At 40.3% G+C, this 26097-nt stretch overlaps 1 protein-coding gene across 9 annotated transcripts in view; it reads right to left on the bottom strand.

Moving 5' to 3' along the window:
• LOC129709864 (DNA-binding protein SATB1-like) overlaps positions 1-26097 on the bottom strand; it is a 167891-nt gene that overhangs the window by 96330 nt on the left and 45464 nt on the right. For all 9 annotated transcript variants that reach the window (XM_055656500.1, XM_055656526.1, XM_055656556.1 and 6 more), the window contains 2 exons: positions 12796-12907; positions 4944-5407 (listed from right to left, as the gene is read on the bottom strand). In XM_055656500.1, coding sequence (XP_055512475.1) covers positions 4944-5407; positions 12796-12907 — 576 coding nt within the window. The remainder of the gene's footprint in view (positions 1-4943; positions 5408-12795; positions 12908-26097) is intronic.

Here is a 26097-nt window from a genome sequence, read left to right as displayed (position 1 = left end):
TCTCTCTCTCTCTCTCTCTCTCTCTCTCCCTCTCCCCTCTCTCTCTCTCTCTCTCTCTCTCTCTCTCTCTCTCTCTCTCCCCTCCCTCTCTCTCTCTCTCCCTCTCTCCCTCCACCTCTCCCTCTCCACCCTCCCTCTCCCCCTCCTCTCCCTCCATCTCTCTCCCCCCCCTCCCTCTCTCTCCCCCCTGTCTCCCTGTCTCCTGCCCCTCTCTCTCTGCCTCCCTTTGAGTCTCGGCACAGAGACTCTCACGGCAGCAGTGCAACGCTTTCCAACGCCTCTGACGACCCGGGACTCTTGCACTGAGGCTGTTCCATAGCCGGAGCTGCAGCAAGCGACTCACCATCCCCGCAAACAGTTGCCAGCCCGTCAAACACTCACCAACCCGGCAAACACTCACCAGCACCGGCAACCTGCATCTGTCCCCGCCGCTGGTTCTGCTTCCATCCCTCCCTCAGCCCCGGCTCTCCAACACCCGCGGCCCACGCAGTTAATCTGAGTTTTGAAATTTTCGTTGATCACAGAATTTCTCATGACAGAGCGTGAGAAATTTGTGATCAGCGCGAGAATTTGTTCAAATGCGTGATTCTCACGCTCAAAGCGCGAGTTGGCAGCCCTGCTTAAATGCAGATAAATGTGAATATCCATGATGACTTTTAGAAATGCAAAAATAATCAGCCCATACAATACAACATTCTTCATGCATATATAGTAGTTTACATACAGAACTGCCTCGCTAGTGTAAAATATTTGGAAAGTAGTTTTGAAAGTGACAGGTCTACACTGTCCTTTCAATATATAACAAGGGACACATTTACTGACTAAAGTCACTTCAAATTGACACAGCTTCAGTGAATTTAGTGCGTTTAGCAAATATTTTTGACCAAGGCTTCTTAGCATAATTATGACATGATGGTTAGTATTTAGCCTTCTATTTACTGTCAGTTTTGTGTCATTGTGACTTTCGTAATGAATGGGAGGATACACGTTTATTAAGTGGCAGGTAGGTACTTGCACCATTAGCATCAGGTTGCCTATTGACTCCAAATTGTAGGGAATAGGTGCTCAGGACAGTTGGAACCAAATTCTATTTGATAAAAATTATTATTCTTTGATTTGACAATAGACAATAGACAATAGGTGCAGGAGTAGCCCTTTGAGCCTGTGATCATGACTGATCATCCCCAATCAGTACCCCTTTCCTGCCTTCTCCCCATATCCCCTGACTCCGCTATTTTAAGAGCCCTATCTAGTTCTCTCTTGAAAGCATCCAGAGAACCCGCCTCCACCGCCCTCTGAGGCAGAGACTTCCACAGACTCACCACTCTCTGTGAGAAAAAGTGGTTCCTTGTCTCCGTTCTAAATGGCTTACGCCTTATTCTTAAACTGTGGCCCCTGGTTCTGGACTCCCCCAACATCGGGAACACGTTTCATGCCTCTAGCGTGTCTAAGCCCTTAACAATCTTATATGTTTCAATGAGATTCCCTCTCATCCTTCTAAACTCCAGAGTGTACAAGCCCAGCTACTCCATTCTCTCAGCATATGACAGTCCCGCCATCCCGGGAATTAACCTTATAAACCTACGCTGCACTCCCTCAATAGCAAGAATGTCCTTCCACAAATTAGCAGACCAAAACTGCACATAATACTCCAGGTGTGGTCTCACTAGGGCTCTTTACAACTGCAGAAGGACGTCTTTGCTCCTATATTATAAAGGCCAACATGCCATTCACTTTCTTCACTGCCTGCTGTACCTGCATGCTTACTTTCATAGATTGATGTAAAAGGACCCCCAGATCCCGTTGTACTTCCCCTTTTCCCAACTTGACGCCATTTAGATAGTAATCTGCCTTCCTGTTTTTGCTACCAAAGTGGATAACCTCACATTTATCCACATTAAACTTCATCTGCCATGCATCTGCCCACTCCCCCAACCTGTCCAAGTCACCCTGCATTCTCATAGCATCCTCCTCACAGTTCACACTGCCACCCAGCTTTGTGTCATCTGCAAATTTGCTAATGTTACTTTGAATCCCTTCATCTAAATCATTGATGTATATTGTAAATATCTGCGGTCCGAGCACCGAGCCTTGCGGTACCCCACTAGTCACTGCCTGCCATTCTGAAAGGGACCCGTTAATCCCCACTCATTGTTTCCTGTCTGCCAACCACTTCTCTATCCATGTCAGCACTCTACCCCCAAATACCATGTGCCTTAATTTTGCCCACTAATCTCCTATGAGGGACCTTATCAAATGCTTTCTGAAAGTCCAGGTACACTACATCCACTGGCTCTCCCATGCCCATTTTCCTAGTTACATCTTCAAAAAATTCCAGAAGATTCGTCAAGCGTGATTTCCCCTTCGTAAATCCATGCTGACTATGACCGTGCGCTCCTTGTGGGGTATAAAGCATCTTGGAAACCAGTGGTGGAATCTAACAAACCTCACCCCACTAAGTCTACTGGACAACAATCCCAGTAAAGATATACACTGGTGAAACTGATATATACCTTAGGTGAAACTGCCTCTTGAGACTTCCCTACATATTTATCACAGGGAGCATAGGGTTTCAACTATAATAAGGAAACTACAGAGCTCGCAAAGTTATTTGCACAAAATCCCTACAACCTCCTTATGGGGACGAGGCGGAAGCTGTGAGGAACTGGGGGAAGAAAATCCCATGTGAAATTTCAGGGTCTTATGTTGAAATGTTTTAAATCAACATTTATATTACAGCCTGTCATTTTTTAAGACATAATTTAACGTTATCCTTTAGCAATTCTCTGGATATTAAGGTAACATCCTTGAAAAAAAAAAATTTTAGACAAGGCTAAGAAAATGCTTAATCAAATTTTAAATCAGAGCATTTGATGGCACTGGGCCTATACTCGCTGGAGTTTAGACGAATGAATGACCTTATTGAAACGTACAGAATAATAAAAGGCTTGGATGTGGAGAGGATGTTTCCACTAGTGGGAGAGTCTAGGATTAGGGGTCATAGCCTCAGAATTAAAGGACATTCTTTTAGGAAGTTGAGGAGGAATTTCTTTAGTCAGAGGGTTGTGAATCTGCGGAATTCTTTGCCACAGAAGGCTGTGGAGGCAAAGTCAGTGGATATATTTAAGGCAGAGATAGATAGATTCTTGATTAGTACAGTGTCAGAGGTTATGGGGGGAAGGCAGAATAATGGGGTTAGGTGGGAGATAGATCAGCTATGACTGAATGGTGTAGTAGACAATGGACCAAGTGGCCTAATTATACTCCTAACACTTATGATCTAAAACATTTTACTCCACAAGACGAAATAAACATCCCCGGCCGCTTTATTTTTTTTAAGTTTCTCAAATTTAAAGCATAGCCAGTAAGTACATCGTCAAGAGAGTAATAAATAGATACAGTGGGACATTTAGCCCATCATGTCTACAATGACCATTTGACACCCATTTTACATGAATCTTATCCAAACCCATTTTATTCTCCCCACATACCCATCAACTTGGTTCATCCCACGATTCTTCCATTCACTTTCACATTAGTAGCAATTTACAGTGGCCAAAAACCTACCAGACCTCACATTCTTGGGATTTGGGAGAAAACCCAAGCATCCATAGAAACCCACACTAATTTACGAGGACAGTTTTTCACCAAAATGTTTTCCTGGCAAGTTGAAAACCAAATATAAAACAATAAATTTCTCTTTAAGACACATTCACCTCATTTGAAATATGCCTAGATTACAAGAGCAGCGCCATGTCTAGTTGAAGCCTTTTGATTTAAAATAACCACAACCAAAATGTCACGTTATCCAGTAAATGAGAAATATAATACACATGTTTAGCTGATCTTGTGGGAGTATCCTATAAACAGAGTTTGTGAATTCTGTGCAGCATCAATAGAATAGCCAAAAAAGATTCATAAATCCTTTTGTTTATTGTATAAGTGGCTACGGATGGGTTATATTAAATAGCAAAAACTGTGAAATAAACATTCAGCTCTTTAAATAGGAAAATTCTTACAGGCAATATATCAATTATTTCTGTCAATATTCAGAAGAACATTTATTTATGTGCAATTTATATACTGATTCAGTACAAAAAATCTGAATCAGTACACAAGTTTAAAAACAAATGTATTGATTCAAATATTTTGTTGACTACAATATCTATAACATTGCTAAGGGCTGTGGTATACCAAAGCCATTGGCAAAACAAAGAGCTTCTCAGCATCATCAACACAACAAAATAAAATGCTCTAAAGGGCCTGTCCCACTTGGTTGTCTTTCGCCCGCCATTTACGCGACCTGCTAATGTGTGGGTACCGCGGGGACGGGCGCATGGAGTGGTGTGGAGGAGCGTGGAGGAGTGTGGATTTCACCCTGAACAAAATCTTTGCACTCCACCGGCCTGGCGCGGCGCAACGTCTCACCTCCAATAGCAGCAGAACCAGGCAAGTGATCGTTGAACTCAGCCTGGGGCTCACGGCCGTTGCTGATCCGGATCCGCACCCACTCCTACTCCCAGTGGGGCCAAGAAGATTGAAGATGGACACAAAATGCTGGAGTAACTCAGTGGGACTGGCAGCATCTCTGGAGAGAAGGAATGGGTGACGTTTCGGGTCAAGACCCTTCTTTCAGACTGAAGAAGAGTCTCGACCCGAAACATGATCCATTCCTTCCCTGCAGAGATGCTGCTGGTCCCGCTGAGTTACTCCTGCATTTTGTGTCCATCTTCAAATGATGTCACGTGCTCCAGATGGCTGTGCGGACGCATGATGACACGCGCGACTCTCGCGGGACCATCGCGCGTCAGTCACTGTCGGCCTGTCGTGTAAGTGACTGCCCAAGTGGGACAGGCCCTTAATGATGCAGACTCGTGAAATGGTCCCACCCACTATTTTGAAGTTTTGCCCAGTGCACAAAATGAAGAGATGTTTTGTTTTACCTGAGTTCGGTTGAAAGCCACACGAGCAAACACTGCTTGGGAGATGCCAGCTCGCTTCAATTCATCGCGAACCCACTGGTAGATTTCGGTAGACACTTCAGCATTTGATGAAGTCTGTTGTTCTAATGGTTTAGTCATTGATCGGTTGACCGGAGGGTGATTTAGGTATTGCTGATTAAGGGACTGCTGTGCCAGAAGTCTATTGACAGCAAATTGTTGGTTTAATATCTGGGCCATAACCAGCTGCTGGTTCACCAGCTGTGGACTAAGAGGTGCAGAGACAAGTCCAGGATGCAAATTAGAAAGCTGGGGCCTGGTAGTTGGCTGGCCACTGTGGGGAAGTTGAGCAGGTGACGGTGGCTGGGGCAGATCAGTACCATTCCTAGGAAGTGTTTGTGTTCCAAAGTTTACATGATTTGTTCCTGGCTGTGAAATAGACAATTCAGACATGGTCTCCATTTCAGCTAGAGCAATGAGAAAAAAACCAGTAAGAAATCAATTGAAAATCCACCCAGTGACATGAATCAATCCTTGACAAAAATGCATTTTGTTACTTTATGCGTTAAATATAACATTTTAAATATATGTTTTACTGTTAATAATAGGTTGGAAAAACACAACAAAAAGTTTGTCATAGATTGCAGAAATTTATCAAATTGTGGCACAGTTTTTGAGGCTGTCAGCAATAATGAAATAGAGCAAAAAGCTTTTGAAAATATAGTATACCCATATATACTGCATTATGTTTCTGTCCTATAATCATATAGAGCACCTTTCAAAAGTGAGATGCATGCCATTTATCATGGTTATCATCAAACAGAAAGTGCCTAACATGCATTCTGCCTATCACAACCCATAATCTGGGTCACACTTCAATGCCATATTCGCATGAATATTAAAAAACATTGGAATTGATTGATTCATAATTCAATAATAGCATAATATTTTTAAGCAAATAGGTATTTTATGCATCAAGAGGAATAAGGGTAAACCTGCTTTCATCAGGGCACTGCTAAGCACACATAAGAAACAAACTGGGAATATACAGTTCAGAGACTGGAAAAGTCAAGTCATTCCAAATCCATCACTACAAAAAAAACCCTGTGTGTTTGTAATGGTGACAATCAAACTTGACTTCATGCTATCAAGCAACATTTACTGCTTTAGGAATAATCAATAATTTAGGCGCAAACTGCATCCTTAACTACACTAGCATTTTCTTGCTCCCCCCGCCTTTCCATAGACTCTTAGACAACCTCAAGTTTATGGAGGGCAGAATGGATGAGGGTGACCATAAGTGTATGGGAATAATTAGATCTAGAGGTAACAAAGGCACAAATAATTTGCAACTGCAGATGTGGTAAGGACCAACAGTTGGCGGCACAGCAGCGCAGTGCAGTGGTAGCATTGCTGCCTGACAGTGCTAGAGACCCAGGTTCAATCCTGATCATGGGTGCTTGTCTGTATGGAGTTTGTACGTTCTCCCCGTGACCAGCGTGAGTTTTCTCAAGGATCTCCAGTTTACCCCCACACTCTAAAGACGTACAGGTTTATAGGTTAATTGGTTTGGTATAATTGTAAATTGGCCCTAATGTGTGTAGGATAGCGTTAGTGTGCAGAGATCGTTGGTCGGCACGGACTCGGTGGGCCGAAGGGCCTGTTTCTACAATGTATCTCTAAACTATATTAAAAATAAACGTGCGTCATGGAGGTGGAATCAGGATGCCATAATAATTGTATAAAAACCTATTTCAGAATGAAATACTTGAGGTGTATGGCCTGACCTGCTGAGCATTTCCAGCATGTTCTATTTTGATTTAAGATACTGAGATTGCAAGGGATTTGGTTCAGTATTAGACAATTGTCAAGGAGAGGGATTAGAGAGCCTAGTTTGTGCTGAGGATCAAAGTGACGTCTTTAGTTCCCAAAATTTAGTTGGTGGAAAATTCTGTTCATCCGGCACTAGATGTGGTGAAGTAGTTTGACAATTAGTGGAGGGATGAAGTGATGATGAGATGCAGCTGGGTATTATCCTTGTACACTGGAATCAGATGTCATGTTCTCAGATGAAAACACCACATGAGAATTGGGAGGAGGCCCAGGAGAACGCCCCGAGAGACACCAAAGGGCACAGGAAGAGAAACCTTTACTGATGATACTCTGGCTATGAATGTATTAGAAAAAATGAAACCCCGAGCAAGTGCAGTCTCTGCCAGCAGGATGATCATGATGAGACATTGGAGGAGGATAATGTAGTCATACATATGAGAGGCTGGAGTCAGACTGAAAATGATGCGAAAAGTTGACAATCAGTGTTATTAGTGACTTTTAGTACAGAGATGATATCTGCTTGAGAAGGTTCAAGCAAGGAGTTCAGCATTCAACACATTCAAGAATTTGGTGAGGAGTAGAAGGTACTTTGGTGAGAAGTAGATGGACAATCCTGTAAAACAGATTGTAGATTCGAGGCTTGCTTTCTTTTGAAAAAAGAGATAACAATGGTAGATTGCAAGTCCATACTGGTTTTAATTCCCCATTTGACAGGGAACTAAGCCTATTGCTACCCACCACATCCACACCCCCACAACATACAATATTCTCACCGTCATTGGCTGAAAAGTGTCATTAAATTAGAACACCGAAAGTTTACATTGTAAATGTGGTCGTAATTTTTTTATGTAAATAACTGAATATATTATCTAGGTGGCCCTTGAAATCGTGGATGCATTGGTGATAATTTTCCAATGTTCTCTTGACAGGTTCCTGTGGACTGGAGGATAGCCAATGTAACCCCACTTTTTACGAAAGGAAGGAGAGAGAAAACAGGGAATTATAGTCCAGTTAGCCATACATCGGTAGTCGGGAAGATGCTGGAGTCGAATGTTCAAGATGTTATAGCAGCGCATTTGGAAAGCAGTAACAGGATCGGTCAAAGTCCGCATGGATTTATGATGGGGAAATCATGCTTAACTAATCTTCTGGAATTTTTTGAGGATGTAACAAGTAGAACGGATAAGGGAGAGCCAGTGGATGTGGTCATCGGGACTTTCAAAAAGCCTTTGACAAGGTCCCACACAAGAGATTAGTGTGCAATATTAGAGCACATTGTATTGGGGGTATTGATAGAGCACTGGTTGGCAGACAGGAATCAAAGAGTAGGAATTAAAGGGTCTTTTTCAGAATGGCGGGTAGTGACTAGTGGGGTGCCGCAAGGCTCGGTGCTGGGACCCCAGTTATTTACAATATATATTAACGATTTAGATGAGGGAATTAAATGTGACATCTCCAAGTTTGCAGATGAAGCAGGTGGCAGTGTGAGCTGCGAGGAAGATGCTATGAGGCTGCAGGGTAACTTGGATAGGTTGAGTGAGTGGGAAGATGCAGTATAATGTGGAAAAAATGTGAGGTTATCCACTTTGGTGGCAAGAACTAGAAGGCGGATTATTATCTGAATGGTGTCAGATTACGAAAAGGGGAGGTACAACTAGACCTGGGTGTGCTTGTTCATCAGTCACTGAAAGTAAGCATTCAGGTACAGCAGGCAGTGAAGAAAGCTAATGAAATGTTGGCCTTCATTGCAAGAGGATTTGAGTTTAGGAGCAAGGAGGTCCTACTGCATTTGTACTGGGCCCTGTTGTGTGCAATTTTGGTCTCCTAATTTGAGGAAAGACAATCTTGCTATTGAGGGAGTGCAGCGTAGGTTCACCAGGTTAATTCCCAGGAAGGCGCGACTGATATATGATGATAGAATGGGTCGACTGGGCTTGTATTCACTGGAATTTAGAAGGATGAGGGGGATCTTATAGAAACATATAAAATTCTTAAAGGATTGGTCAGGCTAGATGCCGGAAAATTATTCCAATATTAGAGGAGTCTAGAACCAGGGGTCACTGTTTAAGAATTATGGGGTGGGCCATTTAGGACTGAGATGAGGAAAACCTTCTTCACCCAGAGAGTTGTGAATCTGTGGAATTCTCTGCAACAGAAGGCAATGGTGGCCATTTCACTGGATGTTTTCAAGAGAGAGTTAGATTTAGCTCTTAGGGCTAAAGGAATATGGCGAAAAGCAGGAACGGGGTACTGATTTTAGATGATCAGCCATGATCATATTGGATGGCGGTGCTGGCTCGAAGGGCCAAATGGCCAACTCCTGCATCTATTTTTCTATGTTTCTATGTTTCAAAATGAGATCACATATCCCAATCAAATTAATCCTACCCTCTAATCCCTTTGCACAAAGGCTTATGGCCCTGTCCCATGGTACGAGTTCATTCCAAGAGCCCTCCCGAGTTTGCCCTGATTCGATCTCGGAGATATACGGTAATGGCCGCTCATCAGTACTCGGGGCTCTTGTGGACATTTTTCAACATGTTGAAAAATCTTCACGAGTCTTCCCGAGCTTACCTGCCATTAGCAAGTCTCCCCGAGTACCTGCCATTAGCGTTACGAGCCGCTAAGAGACGTCCCCGAGCTCCGAAGTACCCGCTACATTCATTCTCCGTTCTTAGCACAAGTTTGATTTTTTTTAAACTCGGAAGAGCTCTTGGAATGAACTCGTACCGTGGGACAGGGCCATTAGTCTGGACATCTCAAGTGCAATGCCATCAGCAGTTGGCAAATTTTGAATAATCTGTGTTGCAGATTAACTACACTTGATGGGTAATCGAAGAGTATTATGGATAAACATAACATCGAAAATTGGAGAGGTTACACCATCATCACCTAAACTATGAAGCAACTATTTAAGAAAACAGAATAGTTGTCAGATGAAAACAATTAAGTACAAATATTAGTTATGCAACAACCTCCAGGAAGTCTGAACGTAAAATGAAGGAGGACTTTAGATATGGGGAGATTGGAAAAGCTGATGTGAGGAATGACCTGATCGAAGTGTGCAAGATTATGACAACAGATAGCATAGATAGTCAAAAACACGATTACATAGGTTTAAGGCAGTAGGGTTTTAAAAGGGATCTAACAGGTACGTTGTTTTATTTTAGCACACAAGGAGTGGTTGATGTCTGGAACACACAGCCAGAGTAGATGGTGAATCAGATAGTTGCTATATTTAAGTGGCAATTAGTCCGACTCTTAATATGCAAGATACAAGGCAAATAGTATTATGTAGATGGCCAAAATATTTAGTATTCGTGATCTTCCATGATAGTACTGCCATGCAGTATGAATTCCTCAAGAGTCAAGAGTGTTTTATTGTTATATGTCCCAAACGGGACAATGAAATTCTTACTTGCTGCAGCACAACAGAATATGTGAATATGTAAACATTGTATATAACGGGAAAAAAGCTCAATAAATAACAAATAATAATATAGACTTTTGCAGTTCAGAGCTCATAGCTTATTCGTTGTGTTTAATAGACAATAGGTGCAGGAGTAGACCATTCGGCCTTTCGAGCCAGCACCGCCATTCAATGTGATCATGGCTGACTCGAAGGGCCGAATGGCCTACTCCTGCACCTATTGATTCATTAACTTATGTTCGTGGGTCCCACCTGAAATATTAGTTAACTTTTCTTTTTTCAAATATTGACTGACTTGCAGTGCATTTCCAGCATTTTATATCCCTCAGCCAGACAACAGTCAGTTTCAATGTATGTTATCTCTGCTGGTATAGCCATTAAAATAAAGATGTAATTCAAGTTTTCCAATAGAACTAACTGCACCAGTATAAACACTGCATGTCAGGTTTGGGGTTGTGAATTCACCAAATTCTGAACAAAGCCTGAATTTAATACTCACAAGCCAAGCTAGCATATATTCAGGCAAATCATCAAAATTCCTGTGTTCTCTCTGACTTAAAGCAGCATGGCAAATTTAAATTCTAACTGAGAGAAGACCAGCTTGACCGAACGCTCCCCCAGTTAACACTTTAAGATGCAGGAGTCCAAAATAGCTCGGAGGTTTGTGAGCATCACCAAAGCCATTTCCTAATCACAGTTCTAACAAAGGCAACAATATTTAAAACTTACTGAAAAATCAGAAAATCAGTGTAAGCCTTAAAACAAATCAAACCAACTGCTATTCCACTTGCCCTATGCCTTTGACTGTTTCATTTCAGCCAACTAAGCTGCCATCAATTCTTGGGTGCACTGCAGACAGCAGTCCATTAATACTTAAATATCATAAAACACAAAAAGGACGTTGAGCCAGAAAGTAATCATTTTCATGAGAAATAAGAATGATTTCAAATTATAAAATACATATAGCCAATTAAAAAGTATAAACCTTCTTTGGACAGAATTATTTAGAATTGTTTAATTTACTTCTTCATCAATGTAAAACTATTAGCAGCTGCAAATATTTTTTTCAAACAATGGTTTCCGAAACAAAATATTTTGAAGTGATATGTTTCTCTGGGAAATGATTGCTGTAAACTACAGCATTGGGGTAAAAAAAAGTCTTATTATTCTTGATGCAGCAGAGATTCAGTTTTTATGTCATCTTTATGTATTTACCATGTAGTCTAATCTAAAACTCCAAACACAACACTGGACTGATAAAAAAATATATAGCCATTACATTTTGCAATGTTACAATTTTTTCCAGAGGTCTTCCCATGAACATCTGATAATTAGTGACGAGCAATGTTTGAGTTTCCAATGTCCCTTAAAGGAATTTAGACTGTCAGAATATTCTCAGTTTTCTTGATAAATAAAATCTATTTTAAAATTAAAACAGTCCTAGATCACAGGCTGTAGTAGAATTTGTTAATGCTTCACTTCACATTGAAAATGTCCGTGTAATTTATTTATTGTATGTTATGTAATACCCCTGGGGTTCGTATCAGAAAACGCATCTGCAATCATTTTTTCATCATAATTGCTGATTCCAGTCGTTAACAATGATCATTTTGGCTGTGAATTATTCTGAAAAGTGTTGCTTCACCTCTTGGTCTTAAAACAGCAATTTTCCTCTTGTAGTTCAGTACTCTGATGAATAATATTGAGGCTATGAAAAATAATTACACTAAAAATATTTCATATTTGAGATGCTCAGAATAAAACAAAAAGGACAAAATTTACTATAGAGAAAATGTCATAATCTCTAGAGGGTTTCTCATTATCTCACTATAGTGTCTAAACCAGTGTTATTCCAGACCATGATGCACTTGAACTCATGCCCCTTACAATTCAACATTCTGTTATTCCACTCTTTTGGTTTCAAGGGTGCAGCATTGACAATAGTGGAAAACAGAACTTGTGCATTCACTTTTATGCAGGTGCTGAATATAGCTATCACTAGAAGGTCAAGTACAGTGCTACCACCATCAAAGCCAGACATTGATCCAGTCATGACAGTGGTACTGTAAAGCAACCTCAGACAAGTGCTTTCATGTTCAGTGCATGTGTTCTCCATTGTCCAAATATCATCTCTCTCAAATCGAAATGGTACTGCGATTTTTTAATGCTGAAGTGTATGTGTCAGACAATTAAAGCACTCAGTCCCCAACTTGTTGTAATTAGTTAAGAATATTTGTTACTTCATCTCAATGAACAATTATTGAGAAATAACCATGAATCATTTTCTAAAAGTTAAAACATTAAAGTTTAAAGCATCCTATAGCTTTCAACTAAAATAAATAGGTTAGCAGCTAACAGTCATGCATATGTCTACATAGAGCACAGCAGATATTTCTCAATTAAGATCTAATTTTTTTTTAATAACTAAAATTTCTTGTCTTTTCATATTTAGCTAAAAATGCTTCAAAGTAATTGCCGAGTGGTTAAAATTTCATTCATAAACTAATAAGGCACAATATTAGAACTAAACTGGAAAAAGACGTGCCCACCATTACCATCATAATGAACTGAATGGTTATTTTCCTTGCTTACCAAACATGTCTTTCGTCTTCTTAAAATGTTTATACCATCTTCCAAATTCTTGACATTTTGCTGCTGATACATTTGCATAGTAAGTGCTGTTTACAATGGAGGAAATCATACTCTGCATTTAAAAAATAAAACCTTCAGTCAGTAACAAATGAACTTAAAATTGGTTTCAGCCACAGGTATACATACTACCTCAAATGCCCAAAGCGGTGAAAATGATTAATGTAAACATTTAGAGCAGATACGCTACAAACCTCAGCTGTGAGTCAGTCGGGAGTACTGTTGGCTCAGAGTCGGAAGATTGTTCAAGCCCTGCTCTAAAGATTTGAACCTAAAAATCCAGGCCGATAAACCAGTGCATATCAGTGCAGGACAGTCAGGTGAACTGACTTTTGGTTAAGATGTTAAAATGAGGCTCAATCTCTTTCCTCAGATGAACGAAAGATTGTAACTATTTTAAACGTAAAAGACTTTGGGACATCCTGAGGTCAAGAAAGTTGCTATTTAAATCCAAATCTTTGTCTAACTATTGTATGAATTAACATGTTCTTTTTAATTTTACACATTTCTTTCTTTTCAATTTTACATGTAATTTGCTTAAAGTCAAGTACTCTAAAATAGCTTATAAAAGACAAGCAAAATTGATAAGACACAAAACTATGGTTGTAATGGTTTTTCTAATGTACATTCATACTTATCACTGCAAATGCAAATATAATTCAGAATTAACTTTCCTCACAAAGGAACTCTTGTTAAATTTGGGGTTTAATGGGTTATCAGAACTTGCTGTGTATTTCAAACAAATTCCAAGTTGTATACATTTGATTTTTACTCGTAACTTGAAGAAAACAGATATATTTCCGTGTTATATATTTGCACAATGCCATTTTTTCAAGCTATAGTTAAAACCTAATGGTCTAAAAGTTCTTTGCCATCGGAAAAGCGTTTAAAAATTTCTGGGACATTTTTCAGGAATCTGCGGCTGCAAAATTCTACATGAGCCCCAACCACACTGTGCACATGTATGTACTAAAAGGCTTTTCCTTCATTACAGAGTTCACAAGAGAAAACAAGTAGGTCAGTATCCGATTCAGAATGCAGGGAAAGGGGCATGGTGGAGAAGAGGTCAGGGACAGTGAGATAGTTTTGTGGCGTGAATGGAGGAGGGTCATCTGCCACGGAGAACAAGCAAAGAAAATCATGGACTTGATAATCCATTCGATAAGTTCATGATTTATTTAATGACATTTTATGTGACTACATATCTGAGCCAAGAATTTTGAATTGCTGTTTTTCAATGGTTTCCAGAAAATTAATGCAAATGTGTACACATATTCCTTATTAGATTAGATGAATTTAGCAAGTAAACTCTTGCATTCTTTTGAAATGAATTAGAGGACTAGATTAAAGTATATATATTTTTTACAGTTTCAGAATAAGCTTATTTTATTTTTTTGTCCAATTCCCAATCTGGAAGTTTGTATGTTTTAATATGGTATGAAGAAGTGAATAAAAATATAATTAAAAGAGGTCAAATAAATAATATCCAATACTGTAAGCTCTCAGTTATTAGTCCTGTCCCCAGGAGGTTTGCATATTCATAACACAGCTTTCTTTACTGTAATCACATTGTTAGAGGGCAGGCATTATTTAAAACACGACTTCACAACAAGGAAAAACAAACAGAAATAAAGAAAATTTAAAAATAATTTAAATAAAATGAAAAAATCTACCATTTGCAATAGAAATGTAAATTATTGAATGGAAAACTATTTTAGGAAAAATGAAATTCATTAAATGAATTAAAGGTCTCTCTTCTGGAAATGGTTAACGCGAAGCATATTAATTTCCTAACCAAGTTTACAAGCATGAAAATGATGAAAGGATTTTATGGTGGGAATTTTGTTACAGTAGTCAGCAGCTCTTTAAATAACTGCAGATTTGCAGAGCCTTTAAAACTGAAATCTTCGTTAACATTATACCAATATTTTATCTACAATATATTTCAAACATCAAATTATTAACTGCAATGTGTTATGTTAACATACAGAGCTTAGCCTTTCAAGGTGTACTAACAAGTATACTGGATGACTCCAAAAACAAACCAATAAATATTATTAATGAAAACAACGTTAAAGAGCAAATGTCCACAGTGATTACTTAGCCTCAGTGATTTGCAGCAGATTTTATTACGTTACCAGAAATAGGGTGTTGAGGACAACATTTATTATTTAATATTTGAAATGAAATAACAAAACAGAACAGACACCCATGGCACAATGGGTTATCAGGCACTGCATTCCTGTCCATATCAGTCCCAAGGAAAACAATTGTCATTTCCCTGCTGCCAGCTGTTCACCGTCACAACTGAATGAAGTTAGCAGCTTGATCCATTCCCCGGAACAGGTGATCCAAATTCAACACTGCAGTCATGATAGGTCTCAGAAAAGAGGAAAACTTGAGTTTAATTCTTCTTGTAATAATGCGAGTTGTAATAGGGATGAAGAAGTATTTATTTTATAAGCAGCATTTCGCTAAATCTACTGACAAAAGGTGTTTCATGCCCTCATGGTCTCCAGTCTGAGAATCCCTTACCTTTTACAGAGTTTTTTAACATTGAGTCAATGGTTGACTTTACATTGCAAATATAACAACAGCACCTATCACACATGACATGGAATGGATATTTAAATGGACCAGGAGCACCATAAGCTTCTTAAATTATGAGTAAACTTGCTGTCCATCTTATATTGAAATCTAATAGATGTGAGGGAATAAGTGGATGCAATGTGGTTAGTGTTTCAATAAGGTCCCACAAAGGAACACATGAAATTGGGGAAATATACTTGTGTGAAAAGAGAATTGGTTAACAGACAGTGATAAAGACTTGGAATAAATGGTCTTCCTTCTCAGGGTGACCAGCTGTGACTAGTGAAGCACTAGCCGTTTATAATCGCTATTAATGATTTGGTTGAGGGGATAAAATGTAATATTTCTAAGTTTGTTGATGACATAAAATCAAGTAAGAATGTGAGCAATGACGAGGATACAAAACGATGTCAAGAAGGTATTGAAAGGCTAGGTGAGTGAGCACTAACATGGTGATGGTCCGGGGTCATGGAGACCCAAGCGCGCAACAGTAGTGTCCCGGGGAGCCACGCGGGCACGATCTACCCACTGTACAACTGTGTAGCAATGTTACAAAATTTTGAGATTTAAAAAATCAAGTCTGCAATTTATCCCATCAGATAAAGCATAGCAATAAGTTTAATTTGACACCAAATTCACTTTCATATCTCAAGTATTAAAAAAGTTATGGCCATTTTCATACTCGGAAATTAGCATCTTGTTCCCTATTGATTTTCAATGGACATTACAAAAAAGCTGTGATCTTGGATAATCAAAAGCCCATTTCTTAAGGAAAGATTAACATTTTTAAATAGCCTAAGTGTCCAAAGATTATTCACAAATAATTCACAATATAACATGATTTTTATATCTAATTTACATTAATTTATAGGCCAAATGGAAGGAATTTAGTGTTCAATTGCTGTAAATAAATGCCCATTTAAATCGACTTTCTAGTGGGTTCATGTGAACGCGCGCTGGTTTAGAACGTTGACATAGCGCTGGATTAGTGCCCTCAAATGCCGAGAAAAATACTGCGGGATATAAAAAGCCCAAAATTAACTACTCGCTATAGATAACTTGATATATAGGGTTATATATATGCCCCATTTAATGTAAAAATAAGGTACATACCTTTAATTGTTTGCTTTATAAAACCCTGGGGCTGCGAGAGGTTGCGGAATGAGACAGTAATTTTAAACTATTATAACTATATTATCGAGGCCTATAAAACTAATAATACCTTTTGCGACCGGGTCTTGCAGCGATTTTTCGTTAATGATTTACTAGGCTGAACATCTGCGATTAGTACAGCCTAGTAAAAATCGCGTTTTAAACCCGCCCCCTCCAAACAGCGCCAAAATCGCGGACCTGGCTGTGGGCAGATTCCCAATGGCGATTCAGGTAGGTTTTGTAACATACCTAAACTGTGCTGCCGACGACGACCAGAACGCGACTGAAGAGCGGAACGCGCCCCTGTAGGCCCGGCTCGCCACACTGGCCTCCCAGGGGACTGCAGTGAATGTCTGGGCCGAAGGAGCCTCAGCGGTGGCAGCGGGTGCCTCGGCAGTAGCCTCAACAGCAACATGGGCATCGGCGGCAGTGGGGCCTTGAGGTCGATGAGCCTGAGGTGGGAGGGGAAGACAAAGGGGGATCCAGTGTGGGGGAGGGGAGGGGCACTCTAGTTTAGAATCCTCTATCCAGGGGATAAGTCTGTGTTTGTTTGGTCATTTGTTCCGGTGAAGGCACTGTGCACATGGCAGCCAGCCAACAGGCGCTTGTATTTTTCTTTTTGTTTTCACTTTTAATTTCAAGTTTTTGTGTACCTTGTGTGTTGTGACTGTCGGCAGACCAATTTCCCTCTGGGGATGAATAAAGTTTTTTCGTATCGTATCGTGATGGAATGTAAAGTGAAAAAGAATGTGAAATTATACATACGCGGTAGAAAATAAATGAAAAAGCATGCAGTTAAATGCAATGTTCAAAGGGACCAAGGAATCGTACAGAAGTTACTGAAAGATAACATACATGCAGTTAAGCAGACAATTAGGAAATGTTATGTTTGCCTTCACTGCAAGAGGATTCAAATAGAAGTAAAGATGTCTTATTGTAATTATATTGAGCCTTGGTGAGACCATACCTGGGTTATTGTGTATCATTTTGGTGTGCTTACTTAAATAAGGATACTTTTGCTATGGAGGGATACATATGCAGATGGTGCAGCAAATATTCATCTTGCTGATTCCTAGTATGACAAGTCTGTCTTACGAGGAGCTTACTCTGCTTCCATTATCTGCTGTTTATAAGAACAATAGGGAATCTATAAAAAAATATTCACAAGTCCAACAAGGTACATAGGTACACAAAAATGCTGGAGAAACTCAGCGGGTGCAGCAGCATCTATGGAGCGAAGGAAGTAGGCAACGTTTTGGGCCGAAACCCTTCTTCAGACATAGGTACATAGGTTACAGGGTAATTTTTTTCCTTCCTAAGGGTTCTAGAACTATGTGCAACAGCCTCAAATTAAAGGACTGGCCATTTAGGAAAATGAAATAAGGAGGGATTTTTTCCATTCAGTGTGGTGAATCTTTGCAAAGGTAGTGAAAGATGTTGGTATAAATTAGATACAATTCTAATTGAAAGAGTAAAATAAAAGATCTGTTTTTTTAATGTTCTTAACATTTTGTACGTCGGGGACAGAGGAGTAAGATGACTGCTTCACCTGACGATTTTATTGTCTTTCTAATACTTGTGGTTCTAATCATCGGGATATAAATAGGCGTTATCCATTTCAATAACAGGATCCTACATTGGGATAGATATGAGAGGTTCACCACTATCCTTGTCAATGCACCTGACCTGGCATAACCAGGCAGCTTGCCATTCAAGTATTCTAAAAAGAAAGAAAAAATAACTTTAAAGGGAGGTCAACTGATTGGGGGAACATTAATAAATAAACAAACATAAATAACTTTATTTCAAAGTTGGTGAAGTAAATATTATTCAATCATTCTATAGCACTCATTAGTGATTTCAATGGCCACAATATAAAATTCTGAAGTATTGTAACCTTCAACATATTGGTCAGGTGTTATGTAAAGTGTTCCACAATTTGTTTGGACTCACTTCAAACCCATAAATGCCTAGAGATAGCTTTCATCTAGAAATCTATCCCAAAATAGCCTTAATGCTGGGTAAAAAAAAAACACCTAGCCCTTTCAATTATTGAGGAAGATTACAGTAAAATTTGAAGTATTTGTTTATTATTAAAGTGGCCAGTCAGTCAGAAATGTGGGCAAGACTGGAACCACAAGTTTCTGGAAGAGTGGAGCCTGTGATCTTTGTCACGCCCACATAACTGACTCATTGCTCTGAAGGGAAAAGCAACAAACTCGACATTGGGAACTAAAAAGGAACTGGAGCCAGACTTAGAGAGAATTAAATTGGAAAGTGTGTTAGAATTCACAAAATGTCAGCATTATGCAACCTTAAAAGGACTGCTTAATTTAAAGCTATTGAATCCCTAAAATCTCATCAAAAGTGATGTTTCTTTCATAAGTGATCAATCCTTCAACGTGTGCCTTGATGACTTTGTCTTAAGAGTTCCAGGAGCTTCTCATCAATTAACAAATACCTACTGTTCCTTTCAATATTCCTTAAAAAAAAAATCTGTTCACTTGACAGTAGGGTTGCCAACTCTTTCACTGCCAAATAAGGGACAAAAGATCAAAATAAGGGACAAATTCCTGATGGCAATTCGTTGACCGACTCGGCCGTAGCTGGGTGAATGATGAGTTGGCCCGGGTGCTGGACTGCACACAAATCCCAGCCGGTGGGCCAGCTGAGGAGTTTTGGCCCGGGCACCGGACTTAGCGCGTGACGTCGCTTGCTAAGTCAGGCACCCCATCCAACTCATGAGCCGATGGGAAAGAGGGGTGGTGGTGTTGGCGGTAAGCGAAGGTCCGAAGGTCAGATCGATGGTGCTACAGGCGAGGCGCTGCTGCTGCACTCCATGGACTGCACTACGTCAGGACGGGGGAGGCGGGGACGGACGCAGCGTTCCGACCCGACAGTCCCCTAGATCTGAGTAGTAGCAGTCAAATACGGGACAAGGGCGGTCCCGTATGGGACAAATCAATTTAGCCCAATATACGGGATCTCCCGGCTAATACAGGACAGTTGGCAACCCTTCTTGACAGTGATCTTATATATTTATTTTTATGCACATGAATTTCAGAGGTATTGCATACCATTACACAAGCTCACCGTGAAAAAGAAAGTCTGAAGGATGTTATATAATCACTTGCTGCTTTGGCATATGTCACTTCTGTTTAACTGATGAATCAGTACTCATCCATGTTTCACATCACTTGAAAGAAGCAAGGGCACAGAGTGTACTGTGAGTGGGGGAGTTCGATATCAATCACCAAGAATAGCGTGGTAGTACCAGTCCTTAAGCAGCTGGCCGAGTCTTGAAGGACACGGCCATGAGATCAGGCTGGCAACAGACACGGGGAGAACCAGCACAGACAACACACCGGACCATGCACTCTCTATCGTGGCTGTTGTGATTCAATTTGCCTGAGACAGTGTTGGCAGTGATGACCACTACAGAATTTGAGGAAGCAAAGGTCTATCTTCTTCACACTGAGCTCACCCTCCATTAAGAAGTGTTGGATTATCACAACACTGAAAAGAATATATTCAGATTACAACCTGGTGCCCAAACATTTTCTCTGAGACATTGCAAGCCAGAACTATATTCTAGCACAATCCCATGGCCTGTTTTTCCTCAGCCAGATAAACAAATCCAGTTCAATCAGGGTTATAGTGGAGCAATACAGACAAAGTGAACATTTCTTCAAGCTAAAACAAAGGCTACATGAATTCCATCAAACAAAGTAGCATGCTATGGACATAAACCAAATCATCCATTGACTTGATTAAATCTCTGTAGTTGTCAAATCCATTGAGAATTGCAGTGGACAACTAAACCGTTCTCTGGATGCTTTCAAGAGAGAGCCAGATAGGGCTCTTAAAATTAGTGGAGTCAGGGGACATGGGAAGAAGGCAGGAACGGGGTACTGATTGGGGATGATCAGCCATGATCACATTGAATGGCTGTGCTGGCTCGAAGGGCCGAATGGCCTACTCCTGCACCTATTGTCTTATTGTCTATTGTCTAACATATTAAACTTGTAAAATGCAGGTCGGAGCTGAAATCTATAGATCTATAGTATTAAAAAAAAATGTAAGCAACAAGGAATTGTAGATAAGATAATTCTTATCATTGATAAAAGTTACAATGAGGTGGTTGTGCCTAAGGTACAGGCTGGAAGTAAATAGGGCCGAATGGCTTACTCCTGCACCTATTGTCTATAAACAGCTTATGGAGACTTAAGATTTAATGGCACAGTCCAGATAACATGAATGCAAACAATGTGTAGAAAGAACTGCAGATGCTGGTTTAAATCAAAGATAGACACAAAATGCTGGAGTAAAGGACCTGTCCCACTTTCCCAAGTTATTCACGAATTCTCCCGAGTTTTCCCCTTGATTCAAACTCGCAGAATGTTCGTAACGAGTCCGTAGGAGGATGTAGGAGTCTGTAGATATATCGTAGTGGCTCGTTATGCCAGTCGTAGGTATTCGGGGCTATTTTTTTACTCGTGAACATTTTGTATCAGGCTGGAAAAAACATCCCGACTTACCCGATGCCCCGAGTACCTACTGCTGGAATAACATGCCGCTACGATATATCTACGGACTCCTGCGGCCTCCTACGGACTCGTTACGAACATTCTGCGAGTTTGAATCAAGGGAAAAACTCGGGAGAATTTGTGAATAATTCGGCAGGATTCGGGAATAATTCGGGAGAATTCGTGAAAAACTCAGGAAAGTGGGATAGGCCCTTAACTCAGCGGAACAGGTAGCATCCCTGGAGAGAACGAATGGGTGACGTTTCGGGTCGAGACCCTTTTTCAGACTCTTGCTGAACTTTCGTCGGAGGAGGAGAACTTCTTCAAAGTAAACATACCTTGAGGAGATTTTGCAGTGGAGCAGAAATAATGTGTAAGAAAGAACTGCAGGTGCTGGTTTAAATTGAAAATAGACACAAAATGCTGGAGTGCCTCAGCAGGACAGGCAGACAGACAGACAAGGAATGGGTGACCTTTCGGGTCGAGACCCTTCTTTAGACCATAAATGCAAACCACATTGCTAGTGTTCACAATCATCTTGAAACAAAAATCGCAAGTGGATGGTGCATCACAGTTTTCCTCTCATGTCCCCAGCATTGCAGGTGCTTGTTTTCAAGTGATTTTACTCATCAAAGTGCTATTATCTGACCCCAGTTGAAGTGGTTGAAGCAGGTGCAATATCAATATTTAAAATACATTTGGTCAGGTATATGGATAAGAAAGGTTTAGAGGGATGTCGGACAGGTGCAGGCAAGTGTGAGTACCTTTGTTGAGGCATCTGGGTCAATAAGGGGGAGTTGGGACTGTTTTCTGGCTCTCAACATGTCTTAAGCCCAACTTCACTAACTAGTTATCGTGAACAATCCCTATTTTAGAAAGTCATAAGTGGAGCGGTTTGTTGATGATTATTCCATTTGCAATGCCTCAAAGGATGAGGAAATCCAAGACTCAATTCAAGAAGCCCAAACGACAAGCAGCCATGATTGCTAAGTGACAAGCAACATTCATGCCACCCGACAGTCAGGCAGTAACCATCTCCAACAGAAGAGATCCCCACTACCAACCTGTGGCAGTCAATGGCATTGCCATCACTGAACACCCACCAACTTCCTGTGAACCAACATGGACCAGTCACGTTAGTTATGTGGCTCCAGCAGCAACTCCAAACGGATATTTTGCAGCACGTTACATCTGCAGGATAGCAGAAGGAGCTCAAGCTAGTTCTCAGCAAAGCAATCCCATCAGTCCCATTTCTCTGCTCTTTCCTCACAGCCCTAAAACTTACTTTTTCCCCAAATGTCTATCCTTTTCCTATTCAAAAGTACTGACTGGTTCTTTCACTACCACTCTTACAGGAAGATAATTACAAATCCCAGCTACTCTCCGAGTAGAAAAGGTTTTCTTCATGTACCTGTTGTCCAAAATGTTCAATCCTTGAATGACATTTACATGATTCACTGTATCTACCCAACTAATGCTTCTACTGCAGCAGCTTGCAAATTCCTATCCTTACAAATGAGGACCAAAGCAGCAGGTTTACGTGAACACTGCAATGTCTAAGTTTCTTTCCAAGTTACACAACAATCTGCCTTGGAAAAAATCATTATCTCATAATTCCTGGCTCAACAACCAGGAACATCATACAAACAACATTGTGGGTGTTCTTTGACCACAACGTCTATAATGGTTCAGGAAGATGGCTGCCTGTTTCCTCTTTAGGAATGGTCTAGTGTTGGTCTTGCCAGTAATACGCAGAATTAAACAAAATAAATCTGAATCTGTTGGAAGTAATTATGATTTTTTTTTGTGAAAATATCTAATTCATGATAGATGGCAATAGATTCAGAATATTTCTACATTATGTAATCACGTTAATTTTAACAAATGAGATCATGATTAATTTGTTATGAGACCACCTGATTAAAACTGAATAGAATGCAACCTTTATATCTATTTGAACACCACAATTACTATAGTTATCCATCTTTGCACTGAGCACGAGATTATACCATTGCTCAAGGTACCCTCTCTAAACTTACTGCATACATTCTGCAAAGCAATTTTCAAAAATTAAACTTAAACTTGCATTCAAATGTTTATTCTATTATATTGAAAATGTGATAATCTGCAATTAACTTTTCATGAAAAATCAAGTCAAAACTTAACTGAACATTATTGCTTAATTCCATGTGTTTTGTTCTGTGCTCTAATAACACTGGCTTGGCACATTCTGTCCCGAGATTCTACTAGACTAAACAATATCAAGGGCCAAATTTATTAAAATCCAAGGCAGCATCAACAAGAGGGTACTGTCCTAATAACAGTATGTTGCAACATTTCAAATTAACAACATTTACCATTGGAGATTAATTAACTATCAGTGAACTAGATTTTTTTATACAGTATGTTGCTTCATTGAATCATTACAAGGAAATCATTGATACAATGATTATTTCACAGTTTCATTGGGTTCAAAAATCTGTGTGAATAGGTTAATTATTGATGTTCAGTAATTGAATGATTCAGAATATTTTTAATGAAGATTCTTTCAGCATCACCCTTCTGAAATAGTGGATATTAAAAAATAGATAATAATGTTCTAATGAATGTGAAATATTAATGGAAAACAGTGAGTTAGATCTTGTGTATGTCTTTAACATATTTAAACTTATCCCAATTCTAAAGGAGGCTATTCGGGTTCATGCCTGTTCCCAACAGAGGAATCCAATTAGTCTCATTTCCACATCCATATTTCCTTGTAACCCTGCAAATGTTACTCTCTCAAACACAACACACCCTCTTAATTATTTTGTCACTTTCCTATACTAAGGAATAATGTACAGTAGCCAATTAACCCACCAGCATGTATTTTGGAATGTGGGAGGAAACTGGAGCAACCAGAGAACATGCAACTGATAGTTAGCAATAGGAATCAGTCTGTCACCCATCCATGTACTCCGGAGATGCTGCCTGACCCGCTGAGCAACTCCAGCACCTTGTGTCCTTTTATGTAAAGCAGCAGCTGCACTTTCTGGATTCAACAGGTAGCACCCATGGTCATGATCGATCTGGGATAGAACTGGGAAGTAGAGGCACTAAATGCTGCCACCACCATGCCACTTCTACATATATATAGCATGTCATAATTATACCCCACAATCATTTTACATAGTAACATAGAAAATAGGTGCAGGAGGAGGCCATTCGGCCCTTCGAGCCAGCACCGCCATTCATTGCGATCATGGCTGATCGTCCTCAATCAATAACCCGTGCCTGCCTTCTCCCCATATCCCTTGATTCCACTAGCCCCTAGAGCTCTATCTAACTCTCTCTTAAATCCATCCAGTGACTTGGCCTCCACTGCCTCTGTGGCAGGGAATTCCACAAATTCACAACTCTGGGTGAAAAAGTTTTTTCTCACCTCAGTCTTAAATGGCTTCCCCTTTATTCTAAGACTGTAGCCCCTGGTTCTGGACTCGCCCAACATTGGGAACATTTTTCCTGCATCTAGCTTGTCCAGTTCTTTTATAATTGTATATGTTTCTATAAGATCTCCCCTCATCCTTCTAAACTCCAGTGAATACATGCCTAGTCTTTTCAATCTTTCCTCATATGACAGTCCCGCCATCCCCGGAATCAATTTTGTGAACCTAAGCTGCACTGCCTCAATCACAAGGATGTCCTTCCTCAAATTAGGAGACCAAAACTGTACACAATACTCCAGATGTGGTCTCACCAGAGCCCTATACAACTGCAGAAGAACCTCTTTACTCCTATACTGGAATCCTCTTGTTATGAAGGCCAACATTCCATTAGCTTTCTTCACTACCTGCTGTACCTGCACGCCAACTTTCAGTGACCGGTGTACAAGGACACCCAGGTCTCGCTGCACATACCCCTTACCTAACCTAACCCCATTGAGATAATAATCGCCCCCTTGTTTTTGCCATCAAAGTGGATAACCTCACATTTATCTATATTATACTGCATCTGCCACACATCTGCCCACTCACTCAACTTGTCCAGGTCACCCTGCAACCTCTTAACATCCTCTTCACAGATCACACTGCCACCCAGCTTTGTGTCATCAGCAAACTTGCTGGTATTGCTCCTAATTCCGTCTTCCAAATCATTAATATATATGGTAAACAGTTGCGACCTAAACACTGAGCTTTGCGGCACTCCACTCACCACCGCCTGCCATTCTGAAAAGGACACCCTACCCCCAATACCATGTGCTCTAATTGTAGTCACCAGTCTCCCGTGCGGGACCTCATCAAAGGCTTTCTGAAAGTCTAGATACACAACATCCACTGGCTCCCCTTCATCCATTTTACTTGTCACATCTTCAAATAAATTCCAGAAAATTAGTCATTTTCTCTGCATTCTGAAGCCAAGAAACGAGCTTAGTCGTGCACAAGGCTTTTGCTGAAGAAAACATTACTGTCTCAGCATTTGCAACAGAAATAAAGACAAGAAAACCTACAAGCTCTCAGCAGTTCGGGGAATATCAGTGGATACTTCCTCAGATAACCATATAACCAGATCTGGGAAAAAGAGAAAACAAGTTGGGTTTAAGTTGCGGATAGGGTGGGGAAGCCATTGAGATAGAAGTTGATCGTTGAGGCAAAAGTCCGTAGGTTTGTGATAAATGTTTGTCGCTAGTCTGTACCCTAGCATGGGAGGCAGAGATCCTGAAAGGGAAAAGTCAGAGATGGCCCGATGTGAATGTGAGAGCAGGTTGGAAGTTAGTAGCAAAAGTAATGACATGTTTTTAATTTTGTAGGATAGAAGCTCGAACCATCCATACAATTACAGATGTATTAAATCAAAAACGGAACTGAGGGGCAGAGATTCAGGAGGACTGAAAGAAAGACAGGCATGTCATGGACCTATGCAAGTCGAGAGAGCTATGGAAGGCTTTAGGATCATTAGATCAGAAAGGATTTTTACTAAGCTCTTGGGTATTACAAAGTAG

This window comes from Leucoraja erinacea, chromosome 2 (assembly GCF_028641065.1).
Source record: "Leucoraja erinacea ecotype New England chromosome 2, Leri_hhj_1, whole genome shotgun sequence".
In the NCBI taxonomy this organism is placed as follows: Eukaryota; Metazoa; Chordata; class Chondrichthyes; order Rajiformes; family Rajidae; genus Leucoraja; species Leucoraja erinaceus.
The sequence above is the reverse complement of the archived record's forward strand: the minus strand, read 5'-3'. Positions and strand labels throughout refer to the sequence as shown.